Source organism: Hakea prostrata, chromosome 9, assembly GCF_041222555.1.
Source record: "Hakea prostrata isolate BN-2017 chromosome 9, UWA_Hpros_2, whole genome shotgun sequence".
Taxonomy (NCBI): Eukaryota; Viridiplantae; Streptophyta; class Magnoliopsida; order Proteales; family Proteaceae; genus Hakea; species Hakea prostrata.
The window spans coordinates 12,040,510-12,053,654 of NC_142608.1; the positions used below are offsets into that span (position 1 = coordinate 12,040,510).

The 13,145-nt window shown below is 37.5% G+C and overlaps 1 protein-coding gene across 1 annotated transcript; it reads right to left on the reverse strand.

The window, feature by feature from the left end:
* Window positions 1–250: 250 nt before the first annotated feature.
* On the reverse strand, window positions 251–12,078 carry LOC149004671 (Plasma-membrane choline transporter family protein). The gene is made up of 10 exons (XM_089168205.1): window positions 11,703–12,078; window positions 10,064–10,422; window positions 9,799–9,944; window positions 9,271–9,454; window positions 9,014–9,087; window positions 8,807–8,920; window positions 7,887–8,240; window positions 5,386–5,646; window positions 4,607–4,834; window positions 251–1,004 (listed from the first exon to the last, which is right to left on the reverse strand). The coding sequence occupies exons 1-10, from the start codon at window positions 11,885–11,887 to the stop codon at window positions 810–812; spliced, it is 2,100 nt and encodes a 699-aa protein (XP_089024331.1). The 5' UTR covers window positions 11,888–12,078; the 3' UTR covers window positions 251–809.
* Window positions 12,079–13,145: the final 1,067 nt, after the last annotated feature.

Consider the following 13,145-nt stretch of genomic DNA (forward strand, 5'->3'; position numbering starts at 1 on the left):
TAAAGAGGTAAATCTCTAGATTTCATAAATCTAGAAATTTTTACAACCAAACCAATATAATTCTCAGATTCATGAATCCAGATATTTGAAATCTTTGGATTCATGTAACCAAACAGGCCCTAACAAATTCGTAGATGCTTTGCCAAATTTAGGTTGCCACTTCAAGATGAAAAAAATTAAGAAGTTCACAAACAAGAGGGTAAATCAAGAGAAGGAAAAAAGAAACAACAGAGAGTAACGGAGTCTCACAGAAGGGGTATTTTACATTAATTGGGTTTGTGCAGATATGGCTAAAATGGGTATAAATATTGTGTTCAAATTACTTGAAAATTACAGGTTTGATCTCTAACCATTTATGAAGTATAATCTATGTGTCATGTTATAGTGGTTCACTGCTATGCACAGCAAAGAGACATACACAATAGATGATTTTTTTTCAAGCTTAAGCAAGCCTTTTATCTAGTACGACTTAAATAGAACTGACTGGAAGCAAGGATTCACGTAATCGACCTCATTCAGTCGAACCAGGGACAATTTCTTCTATTTATCGAGAACAAGGATTAAGTAAAACAATAACAAGGCTTCAATGGGTCCATCTTCTTCTTTTCTGCTTAAATATGATGCCGTATGTACAGTGAAGAAAGAGAAACCAAAATTCCAGGAGGGTAGGGGCACCATAGGGGTGAAGCAACTCAACAGGAAACAAGCAAAAACATGTAGCCAACCTGATGACACCAACAGAACTGTTAATGTACGAAGAATGCTGCTTCCTGATTTCATTCAATGTGAGAGACAAACATGTCAATGCTTCATGAAGATCCTTGAGTGAGTCTTTGCATCTCATTTTGGTCATTAAGGGTGTCAAGCAGGAGGGGAGGGGCATACTGGGCGTTCCCTTGATGCTCTTCAGAATCTTGGCAGAAAGACAGGATGATGGTGTCAATTGACATCTCCACTACTGCAAAGAAAAGAGTTGCAACAACATAGCCAAGCCACCAACACACCTGCACAAACCGAAACATGAATGCTTCTTTGACCATGCACACTGCAATACAGTAGGATGAACTGCTCCAGACCACTTATTCATATGATGTTTACATCACACAAAAACCATGTTATGTAAAGAACAAAATAAATAAAAATCATCTACACTATCAGCAGGCCTATGCACAAAATTGTGCAGATCCTGGCATCTGAGAGGTTTACGGAGCAGCATTGTAGGACAAATCTTTTTTTCGGTTAAGAGTATTCTAGGACATACCAGACCTAGCAACAACAACAACCTCGATTGTTCTAGATCCTGTATTCACCACATATTCAATCATGGGGTTTAACATCCAGGTATCTTGCGTCAAGTGAAAGTAAATCTAATACCTGATCTTTCCCTTTTCATTTGTCAATGAAGCTGAAATTCCCAATCCCAGAGCCCCAAAAAAGGTTTTTTCATAGTTTAGCAGCTTGTAGATATTAGAGAATAAAGGACAACTCTTTCATGGCCATGGCAGAAGATATTGGCTAGTCTGGACAGGGAAAAAAAAATTTGAAATTGATCCAAGTCTGATGACAATAACACCAATGTTCTAACAAGAATCGGCAGAAACTTGGTACACTTAGGGCTCAAGCCACAGAAGTCCCACAGTTCCTTGTGCTTACAAATATAATGAAAAAACAGTGTTCAATCATAAATGACACAATGAGACAAACCTGATAAATCTTTAGCATGGCAAACTACCAAGTTAGTGATAACAGTTCTTTTTGTTTACATTGTGAACAGCCGCTTGCTCGGTCGGTAGCTTGCCAGTTGGGTGCATGCGTTCAGGAAGTCACAGGATCCATTCTCAAGCCACATGTGCAATAAGGCAAAACCCCACCACCCTCCCCATCCCCTCCAAAAAAGAACCCTTGTAGCTCTGGATAAAAATCTCTTGTGGTTCAGTAGTTTTAGTTAATGTCTAATTGGGAGTTGAAAGGATGACATCCCCCAAAACACACAAAAAAGAACACATGAAAACTGACCAAAAAGAAAGATTAAGAAAACAAACTAATGGGGAAAACACAAGTTTAGGTCCACATCTTAAAAACCTACCAAGAGCCTTTCAAGTAGCTGTGCATGAGAATTTTTTGCTCTAAATTCATTTTGATGACATTCTGGTGATTCAGTTGTTCAAATGAAAATTTTTGGTAGACATATAAGTTCTTATAAAATTATAAATAACTAAATGGCTATTTATATTGTATACAAACACATATGTTTCGGAATTGAAAACTGTTAGAAAAGGGCAATTTAGGAAAGGATTGATCCATCGAGAGTTAGTGCTTTGCGCTAACTCTTGATAGGAAAGAGTGGTAGGAATTAAGAGTTTTATACCAATTGAAATAGGTTTATGCTTTCCTATATAGAATAGACTTGTAAATTAGCCTATAAATAGAAAAGTTACTTTGAGGAGTGCTCACAAGAAATCTGAGCCTCCACAACTAAGTCGTGGCTTCCATCCTCTACTCTCCCTCATTCCTCACCTTATTCTTTCTCAAAATAACAAAAACAAAATGCGTAGGTTCTTTCCTTACTTGTTAGCCCAATATTAATTCTAATATGAAATGTACCCAGCCCTATTTCAAGTATAGATTGTTAAATGCTTAGCGCAATAACGAACCTGTTACCTTTCATTTTTCATCAAAAGAAAAAACAAAGAGTAATAACAAGAGCATCTTGAGTTAAGTGTGAGCACCCATAAGAAAATAATAATGATGACTCTTACTTCTTCTGGTAAATAATCTTCCACTTCTCTTGTTTCAGTTCTGTAGTATCCTTTTAACTCATCTTAAAATTGAAGGTTCTTTATAATTTGAGGGCTTCCTAGCAAGGATGGATGGGGAAGAATGAAGATTTGAGCACTGAAGGGTGAGGGTACACTGTAAATTTCTAGATTAATTTCACAAGAGATGCTCATTAAGTTCTCATCCTCCCCCCTAAAATTTCAAACCTCCCCTTTTTCTTTCATGTCCATTTGAAGAAAAAAGCATGAGTATGATTACAGCTTCACTCTCACTTCTCAAGGATTGGTCACAAAAGCAACCCAGAAAGTTACAACCTAGAATCTCCTGTTTGGATTTTTAGGAAAAGGTCATAAGCAATTAAAGCAAATGTGGAGTGGGGTGAGGGGGGGAGTTTGGAAGCTGTGTCTGCTGTTCAAGTGGTTGTAATCCCATAGTTCAGTGGCTGGCCCTGGCATCAATGACCCAGCTGTCTATCAAGTGATGAATCCTTATTTGCCCTAGCAAAAAACAGAGTTTCAGAAATATATCGATGGACCTGATGGGGATGTGGGAAAACTAAAAGGTGATGATCCAACATGTTACCTACGATTTCACCGAAAAGCTCAAACTATTAGGAAAGGGCACTGTAGATATATATATATATTATATATATATATATATATATATATATATATATATATATATATATATATATATATATATATATATATATATATATATATATATATATCAATATTCACCCACATATTCAAGGTCATATAGTCCTTGAATGAGACCAAAGATCACATGGCACCCAGGGAGAAGCAAGATAGTAAAAATCCTTTTGATGCACTTCCTAAAGGTAGAACACATCACCTACTTGGTCTTATACCATGTTTTGCTACTTTTTCACCTAAAAGCTCCAACTATCAGAGAAGGGCATGATTAATCCCACATCAACACTCTATGATTGTTAGCCTAGTCACACTAAGAAGTTCATCATCAACTTCATGGTTCATTAAAACAAGAAGACAGTGTTACTCAAAAATGAGAATGGATTCAAGGAGAAAAAGGATGCAATTATGTTTTTACTTGTTGAAGAATGCGGTGCATGAAGTGGGAGTAAAGAATGTTATCCAGGTTATGACTGTTAACGGAAACAACACCAAGAAGACCGGTGAGAAGTTGATGCATAACAATAGGTCCCAGTTCTTCATTCCTGTGCATCACATTACGTTGACTTCATGCTAGAGAATACGGGGAAGCTAAAATTGGTGCAGAGTAAAAGGGTGACTTTGTAGTTGTAATAACTAAAATCAGGAAGTAAATATATTCAACTATTCCAGTATGTAACTTCAACTCATATTATAGGTCCATTACGGTGGCTCGTTACAATGAAAACACATTGGATCATAAGCCCAACATCTAACCCAAAGCTTATTTCCAATGAAATAAACCCATTTAGGTGATTTAAGTATTCAACACCATCAGATACTCTACTCTTTGCTTATGGGAATAAGCAAAAGTCCTGCTGTTCTACATACGTCACTGGAAGAAATAGTGAATTGAAGTAATAAGAAGAGAACAAAATACTGTTACAGGAGAGGGGAGGGAAGATTTTTCTGTGAATTACTGCAGCACCAGATTTTACTCGATAGGGTCCTGAATTCCTTCCTATCTCAACCCTACCAATTCTGGTAGAACTCAGCCAGATCATACAGATTACCAATGTTCAGCCAACAACTCATATGTTATTCTACTATAGAAATATAGGATATGTTTCTCCCATCAGAATTCAGGACAGAATCAAGAATACTTCTTAATTATGACTTAGATCTTTAAAGCTTACCAGAACAGGGAACAGCGGAGAGGATATCTTGTTGTGGGCAGATCTATATTTATGGGTGTCTAACATGAGAAATGCAAACACAGCACTGGAGAGGCTGACACACAACTTCCCAAGAAAGAGAATCACATCTCCGATCACATTCACCCTACCAATCCGAAGAATGTTATTCATGATCAATCCTGTTGCAATTGAAGAAGCTCTGAAAAATCCTTTGCCCATTATGGCAATCTGCATGCAAGATGATCCAAAATTTAGCATGGTAAATGGTCATGGTAATCAATTAAGGAAGAACTCAAACAACAGATCACTGGTTAGAACTCAGGATGATACCACATGAAGTCATTTTCGCACCCTGAATCAAGAGCTAACACACCTTGGGACTAGAAATTTGACATCTGCTAGATACTACACAAGATACCTCCAATTGGCTTAAATAAGATGCACTGGAGGTGGAGAAAATAAATCTCTGGGCTTATAACAAACACTTCAATGTATTCTTTTGAGTTGCAGCATGGTTTTTCACCACCAACCAGATATGCTACGGTCATGATCCCAACTTCATACATATATATATATATATGGGCAAAAACTGTAAAAGGGAGTTCTATCCAAGCTTCAGAGCAAAGCTCCTATATGGAACCCATCAGACAGTGGATGCAATCCCCAACCGATCTTGTGTGCTAGAAGGCAAAAGGATGCCGTGCATCTTCATTCACCTTTCCATCCCGACCAAGAAGCTATAAAATTCTGAATCTAGTAAATGATCCTTCAAAACTTACCATTATGTAGGCATTGCGGTTCACAGACTTCACTGTCCAGTCAATACACCCACGACAACACTGAGAAGAATGATAGCCAACCTTGCCAATACAGTTGTCAGGTGTGATATTTGCAACTTTAAACTTCCGCCTGATGAACTCAAGTATGTAACGGATTGATTCAACAAATGAAACAACCAGAGAACCAATAGCCACAGAACCTAGGCTGTACCGCAGGAGCCGCTTCATTGATGAAAACACCGGTAGAAATGGAATCTCTGGCTGTGTTAATTGGGGGAGAGGATGAGAGAAGGTCAGAAGCCAAGAGAACACAAATCCACAAATTCAGACTGACCATATTACTGCAAGTTCTAAATTCGCAGGTAGACCAGTGTAACATCTTTATATGAAATTTGGAAATTAGGTTTACTGTTGTATAATCGAATCTTTGGCCAAATCTAGTGAAATCTTATGTGTTATTTTAATATATCTAAAATTTTAATGATAATCAGAGTATTGGTCTTCAAGAACTCAAATCAAACTCCCAAGTATTTCAAAATAGTCAGTTTATTATGTAAAAAATCAGTTGCCTCTGCCACAATAATGAAAGGAAAACAGATGATACTAAATAGGTCAAAATGATTGGCTAAGCAAACCAATTCCTCAACATAATGGAAGTGGAAAATTGGTGCAAGGCTACTAGAACTTAAAAAATTGAAAGACCATCAAGCTTTGTTCTCCCTCTTTGTGGTGAGTTGGGGGGGGGGGGGGTCAGGAATCGACCTTAAGCAAGATGTGACATTGACATGCAATGTTTGTTTTAGGTGATTCCTTGTGTTAATAAGTAAAAAAAAAAACATTATTCTTATTGGTGCATCTAAGCTCTCACCTATGTCTAACAGTATGTACATAGTTTGTCTGTCTAGGCATGAAAAGGAGAAGCCAAATGGGAGATCATCTGAAACACAATAATGGGTAAAGCACTTACAGAAGAAATCTTCAGAAGTGGAAGTGTTTCTTAGCCTTATGATTATTGGGAACTTGTATCTTGTAACCCTACACATGCATAGTGAACTAACAAAACCAAAGGGATCTAACCCAAGCCAAATTGGTATACCTTCACCTGGACTTCATGATATTGTGCCTCTGGAGAGAGGGGGGGGGTCTTGATTAGAAGTGTTTTACTAGAAGATGCACTTCATATTGGTAAATTTCCTTGAGCCAAAGCCCTACTTAAATCCTTGACCTAGTCCTTTTATCACCAAGGAAACTACTCTACCTTTTATCATTCAGAATGAAAGCTGGGATCTCCAGGGGAGACTAGATACTGTTTTATGTAACTTTCAGTTTATTGATGGGGTTGCTAACTGCTTATGGCCATGCTGAAGGTAGTTAACCAACCCAATGAGTTTGGACGTTCTCACACTAAATTTTTATTGACACCTTAAATACAATAGACTTGCTGCATTCTAGCAAAAGACTAGGAAGGACCATGATACATATCGCAAGCCCCTTTTAAGTAGCTTTTATTGTGTTTTTTGCAGATGTTGTTATGCTCTTTTCCTTTATTATCATCTAGTCTGAATCTTCACATGGATCCATGTAGCCAAACCCATTTAGTTGGGATAAAGACTTCTACTCGTTGTTGAGCTCAATGTATCGATCAAGAAAATGTGTTGAAAAGGTTAAGAATTTCATAGTACTCAATTCACCTATATTTGGCTTGCAACACTACCAAACAATGCTGATTGCACAAATTTGAACTGGCTGAGTTATCATGCATTCATGCCAGCACTTCTACTCACCAAAACTTAAGTTAGAAAAAGGTGAGCACAATGTAAAAGACCTCTCCTACACATTTTGAACTTCTCTATGCGCAGCAAGCAGACTATTAAATCCTTGACCTAGTCCGTTGGATACAATCCAATCTGGCATTACAGAACAAAGTATTTAGCATTTTTCATTTATGTATTAAAAAGAAAATCATAATCACAACCAAGTTAACAGGGATAACCAATATATTCACCAAGGGGAGAAGAGCACCAATAACAATGCCCTAATGTACAAAATATATGGCTAAGACTTCCCTATTATCGTAAAATAAATGCAAACATATACCAGATTCACTCTTATAAATAAATGATACCAGAAACATAAGACAACCTGATAAACACAACAATAGGTACTCAAATTTGCCTTTCATCTGCTTAAGTAGAAAGTAATCCAATGAATTCAATAGGAGTTCCAATTTCCCACTTTTCCAGGAACGGACTTCATCGAATTCTTAAAATGCATATACAACCAGTAAAACTGCTTCTGCATGCATAGCCACATTGCAAAAACTATAACACTGTACAAGAAATTAAAAGGAACATTTCGGGCTAGGGAATGGGGACCACAGCCATGTAGCAAGCAAACTCAAAAACACTGACTCCTCAAATTTAAAAAAGCCATCTTGACACTTGAGCAGGGAAAATTCATTAATAGTGGTGCAGGTATAACCTGGTCTAACTTTAACTTACCGAGACTTCTCCACGAGCCCAATAATAAGAAGCAACAGATCCCGCAATTACAGTTGAGGAACATGCGATAAAAAATTGTGTGATCCAATAACAGCCAAATAGGTGAAAAAGTATGGCAACTGCAATATAAGGTGTATGATGAATGCTATAACCACAGTGTCCGCAGCTCACTTGCTTAGACACAAGATCATACGCACAATACTTCGAATTGCAGCTATTCTGGACAATCTGACCAGAGCTGAATAGATGGAGAGCTGCTGAAAACCAGAACATGTAAACTATCGCAAGGATAGTATATGGTACAATGGGAAATATTATTAGAGCCTGAACTTCTCCAATGACCTTCGCTGCAACCTGCAAACAGATTGTATTAACATGTCCACTCCATCGACCTCTTAAAACACTATCAACTTAAAGCTTGAAAAGGAAGCAGGGGAGGCAGTCAAATGGTTCTGTGGATTCTACTCCCAGCACAAAGTATTAATGCTATTCCTTAGGCAGCATGAAGAAGGTCAACCATTTTTTCCATAGCAGGAAGCATCTTTTTTTCCCAGATATCCAAGGATGTCTGGGAAAAAAAAACTCAATGCAATTCATTCATGCAAAATGAACTTGAATGACTAAAAAACATTCTGCAACCCATTAGCTAAACTGTATTACCCTATTACTTGCTCAGATCCAAAAGAAATATGTAGATATTATTTTTGAGGTTCCATCGCACCAGCTAGGTGCTCAGCAGAAAGAATCACCTAGACCACCAAATGGTCTGCCCCATTTCTTCCCTCCTCCAATACATAGTGATGGACTGATGGTCTAGCACCTAATCTGCCAGCATCTGCTGTTAGAACATTCTGGATTCCATTCATTTAGTATCTTTGACATCTTCCAGAATAAGACAACCACTTTAACATTATACTTGCCTTCAGGACAGATGTTGCCATAAGGATGCGCCTGATGATGGCAATTGATGTAAGTACAGAGATAATCATTACAACAGTCATAAGAACAGAAACAGCACGTAGGTGATTTTGCTCCTGAAACATACGAGATTACTCAAAATCATAAAGCTAATTAAAATATTTAATAAGCTCACAGATTATTGGTGCTTAGTTTAAGAGGACGCTCACCCTTGCAGAAACATTGTAGTATGGATCACTCTCTCCAATGACCGGGGAGATGGCATCATTGCCAATCCAACCAGCTAAAACATAAAATTCAAAATTAATTAGTTCATTATATGATTGAGCAGTGAAGATGAATAAAAATGATCAGCAGTGATATCCAACCTCATATGGTAAAGGATTAATAGATACTTTTGCAACAAGAAGTAATAAATGGCAACTTAAAAATAATGTCTCGAATAGATGCAAAGAGCTTCCTTAACCTTTCAAGTAATAAAACATTGTGACTGATATTATGAGGACATTGAAGAGGATAACCGTTATCCATGTCATTCCCGCAACAAAATGCCCAATCATCAATAGCCAGATCACAGACAAAAACAGTGGCACAATTGCCCCACATACAATCAAAACTGGCCATGCCTTCCCAATATCAGCGACGTATCTCTGCAGATAATAGGTATATGATCAACATTGAAACCCGAAAATACACAAAATTTAACATAATTCTACAGAGGGAGAGGAAAAGCAAAGATACTACTCTAGCATAAAACGATATTTTAAAAAGCAAGGCATTTCAGGAACTACCAACATAGATTGTCTTTCTTATTTACTAATGAGATACAAGGACTACATCAAACTAACCCACGGGATACTTTAGTAACAAGATAGTAAAATATTAAGCACAATTCACAATGCCAGGAAAAATAGTTAATAAGTATCATGTTAATATTTCAGCAAATAGACCATGATATTCGACAGAAATAATCTAAGTTCCAAGGTTTCCCAACCTTTAAGACAGCTGATCGGGAATTGATAGTTTTGTGAATAGACTTATCAATAACGATATCTTCATTGATATTTACACCACCCATCTGCTGCCAATGTCGCAAAGACGTGTTTGATGCACGGGCAATAACTTGGCAACTCCAAAAAACTAAAAGGAGAAGGAAACAAACAAAGTAGTAAACCAATTATAGTTTATCATAGCAAATAATTGTGAGGAATAAGAAACATGCCATGGACTACACACAAGTAGCTCAGAAAAATTCTTACCATTAATGCTTGGGAATATAACAGGGTAACATGGACCTTGAAGTTGAAGAGAACTATTCCTCATATCCGGTGTAAGGAACTCAAAATAATCATAATTCCTATCTATCCAGTCATTCATAGAAAGGTGAATATCTCCTTCAGGGTAATCACAGACCCAATTGAGCGAGTCTTCAGCTGGCATGGGGCATTCCATCAAGCAAACACTCCTGGCATCAGCCAACTTGAACTGGCTGTTCTTCAGGCCACTTTGATAAACCTGGTTAGGATTTACCCAGTACCTAAGCTCCAATTCCCTAAGATCAGGATCTCCATGTTTGTCCCCACAAACATTTCCTTTGTAGTCCAGTCCATATGTTAGCCTGTCAATATGTATGCATCTTAGGCAGGTAATGATATGATCTGATAATCCATGCTTTAAGACATGTAATTGGCATTCATTTTTTCTAAAGATGATTTCATAAACCCCCAACTGTGGAAAAAAAACAACAATATTATTTCTAGTTACTAATTTTTACCGTAATTTCTTGTCATAATATAAAACAAAATTTGACCAATAAGCTAGCATCAAACGACTGGTTTTGGCCTTTGATAGAGGCTCCAAGCAACCAAAACTGCCAAGGTTTGCAATATATGGTATGAATGTAGCAGTTATTTCCATAAATACATGCAGTATATAACCAAAACTTGAGGTTGCTCATGAGACTTAGGCATGTGTTAGCCTTCAGCATTGTCAACAACTAGCAAACTGGACCAAGGAAGAATAATTCTGAAATCTGATTGAAAATAACATACAAATATAGAGCTACCAGGTAGCAGAAAGGTCTATCTCAAAATTGCACAATGATATCAGCATGGTTACATCGTACCATAGACGGGATATGTTCAGCTAGGGGCATTGGGCCATCTTCAGGGTTTGTCGCTACTTCCCACCAAAAATATCAGAGTAAATTCTCTTTCCGGTTACAGAAAAACACTGTGTTCGATAATGACATCCTAAGGCCAGATGAGACTGGCATTCACTAATCCAATAGCTAACAGCCCACGATTATCAGTCCCCGGTAAATCCAGTAAGCCATAAATAAAAACCTTTCATATCCAAGAACCGTATCGAGAGTCACCTCATAAGCCTCCAAACTAGTACTAAGAGTTCAAAATCCGAGAAAACAACTTCTTTAAACACTCAAAAGAAGACGTCTTAACCGTAGCAGAGTCACCTCATAAGCCTCCAAACAAGTACAAAGAGTTCAAAATCCGAGAAACAACAACTTCCAATACTCAAAAGAAGACATCTTAACGTGCTTCCAAAAGAATAGAATGTAGGAAACACCTAAAAGATTTAAATCAACTTTCTACCATAGTGAAATCCCACCAAAGCCTACATCACTCTTCACCTTACTGTTGCCATTTGTGAAAACAAAATCACTGGGAAAATCTTAAACTACAGATACTACAAAAACAGTAACAAGCTTCGAAGGAACACCAAATGCCCCCACATAATTCTAACATGGAATGGGAGAGACGATAGAGAAACCCTATAAAAAAGTAATCTTTCATGCTAAAGCAACAGAAATGGACAAAAAAAAAAGCATTTGGGGAATGAAGGAGCAGATTAGAAGGGTTGTCTCCATCAGAGTGTTACCTTAATGGGTTGCCTTGATTGAATCCAAGGCTAGAATTAACTATCATTGCAATCCAGAAGGCGATGAAAAGTATGAGAAAGACAACATCTCTGCACTTTCTGTTATGCCTTATGATCCCATCATCCTGAGCACCTCCATCGCTGGAAGGATACTTCCCTATGACTGCTCCCAGAGGACCCCTCATTTCTCTTCTCTGAGTACTCCGGTATCTACAACCACCGTTCTTCACACCAAGACAAAAACCTGAGAGAGGGAGAGAGAGAGAACAAGAGAAAAAAAGCTTGAGCTTTACTTTAGAATTAGAAAGCAGAGTGGGAAAAATGAGTGTGGAAGAGAGAGCTAAATTGGGTTAGTGTGAAAGGGAAGCTCCGGAACTTTTTCTGACACAACACGGTTTACAATAAAACCCATGGATCTGATCTAAAGCCATTGTTCTAGAATCTATTCCTTGAACAATGAACATGATGGTGCTGTGGTTCCTAATCCTGGTTTTACTTTATCATTGCTCTTATTTAACGGTTAACTCTTGCCAAAAATGTTGATGATTAATTAAGATTTATTTTTTTTGGTAAATAATTAATTAAGATTTAAACCGGTTTATTTTAGATAAAGACAATAGTCCGCAGAAGGACAGAGGTGTGTTCTGACGAGCCAATCCAGTTAAGATGTGTGACGCGCCAATCCAGTTAAGATGGCTTACCAGTTACCAATTAGCTCGGCTATGACTCAACTCGGCTTCAACTTTGAAAATAATATATTTATATGGGTGGGTTAAGTAAAATTCAACTTTAGTTTAAATTGAGCAACCGTTAGATTAAGTTAATGCCACATGGCACAATCTTATGAGGGAATTGTAAGGAAATGAATTACAGAGGATGTGAATCATATACTATATCGTTATATCCAAATTAGTAACATAAAATCTTTTATTTGTTTGGGGTAAAATTGGTCCCCATTATTATATGGATCCAGACCCTCCGACCTGGGGCTTCAACCTTATTATGTGATATGGATCCAGATGGTTACTAAAAGCGTCAAACATTTGACATATTATATATTAGATAATCTACAAATTTCATTCAAATTCAGGGGGTTTTGGGGGTCCATCCAACCATTGGATGGACAATAAGTGGACAAATTTAATTGGAACCGTTGGATTTGAACACATGTTTGTTGATAAGCCTTTTTATCACTTGAGTATACAAATGGATGAATAAGAGGAGAAGAATTGGATCATCACTAGCAAATATCAAGAGCAATCCAACCATCAAGTGACAAATGGCAAGATGGAATTGAATAGTATTCACAACCACGTTGAAACAGGGGCATGCAAAAGAGGCACCACATGGCAAAGAAGGATTAGTGAGAGTGTGGGAGTTTATTAGGAGGAATGTGAAAAGTGTGAAGGGGAGGGAGGGTGAAGGGGGAGAAAAATGGAGTGG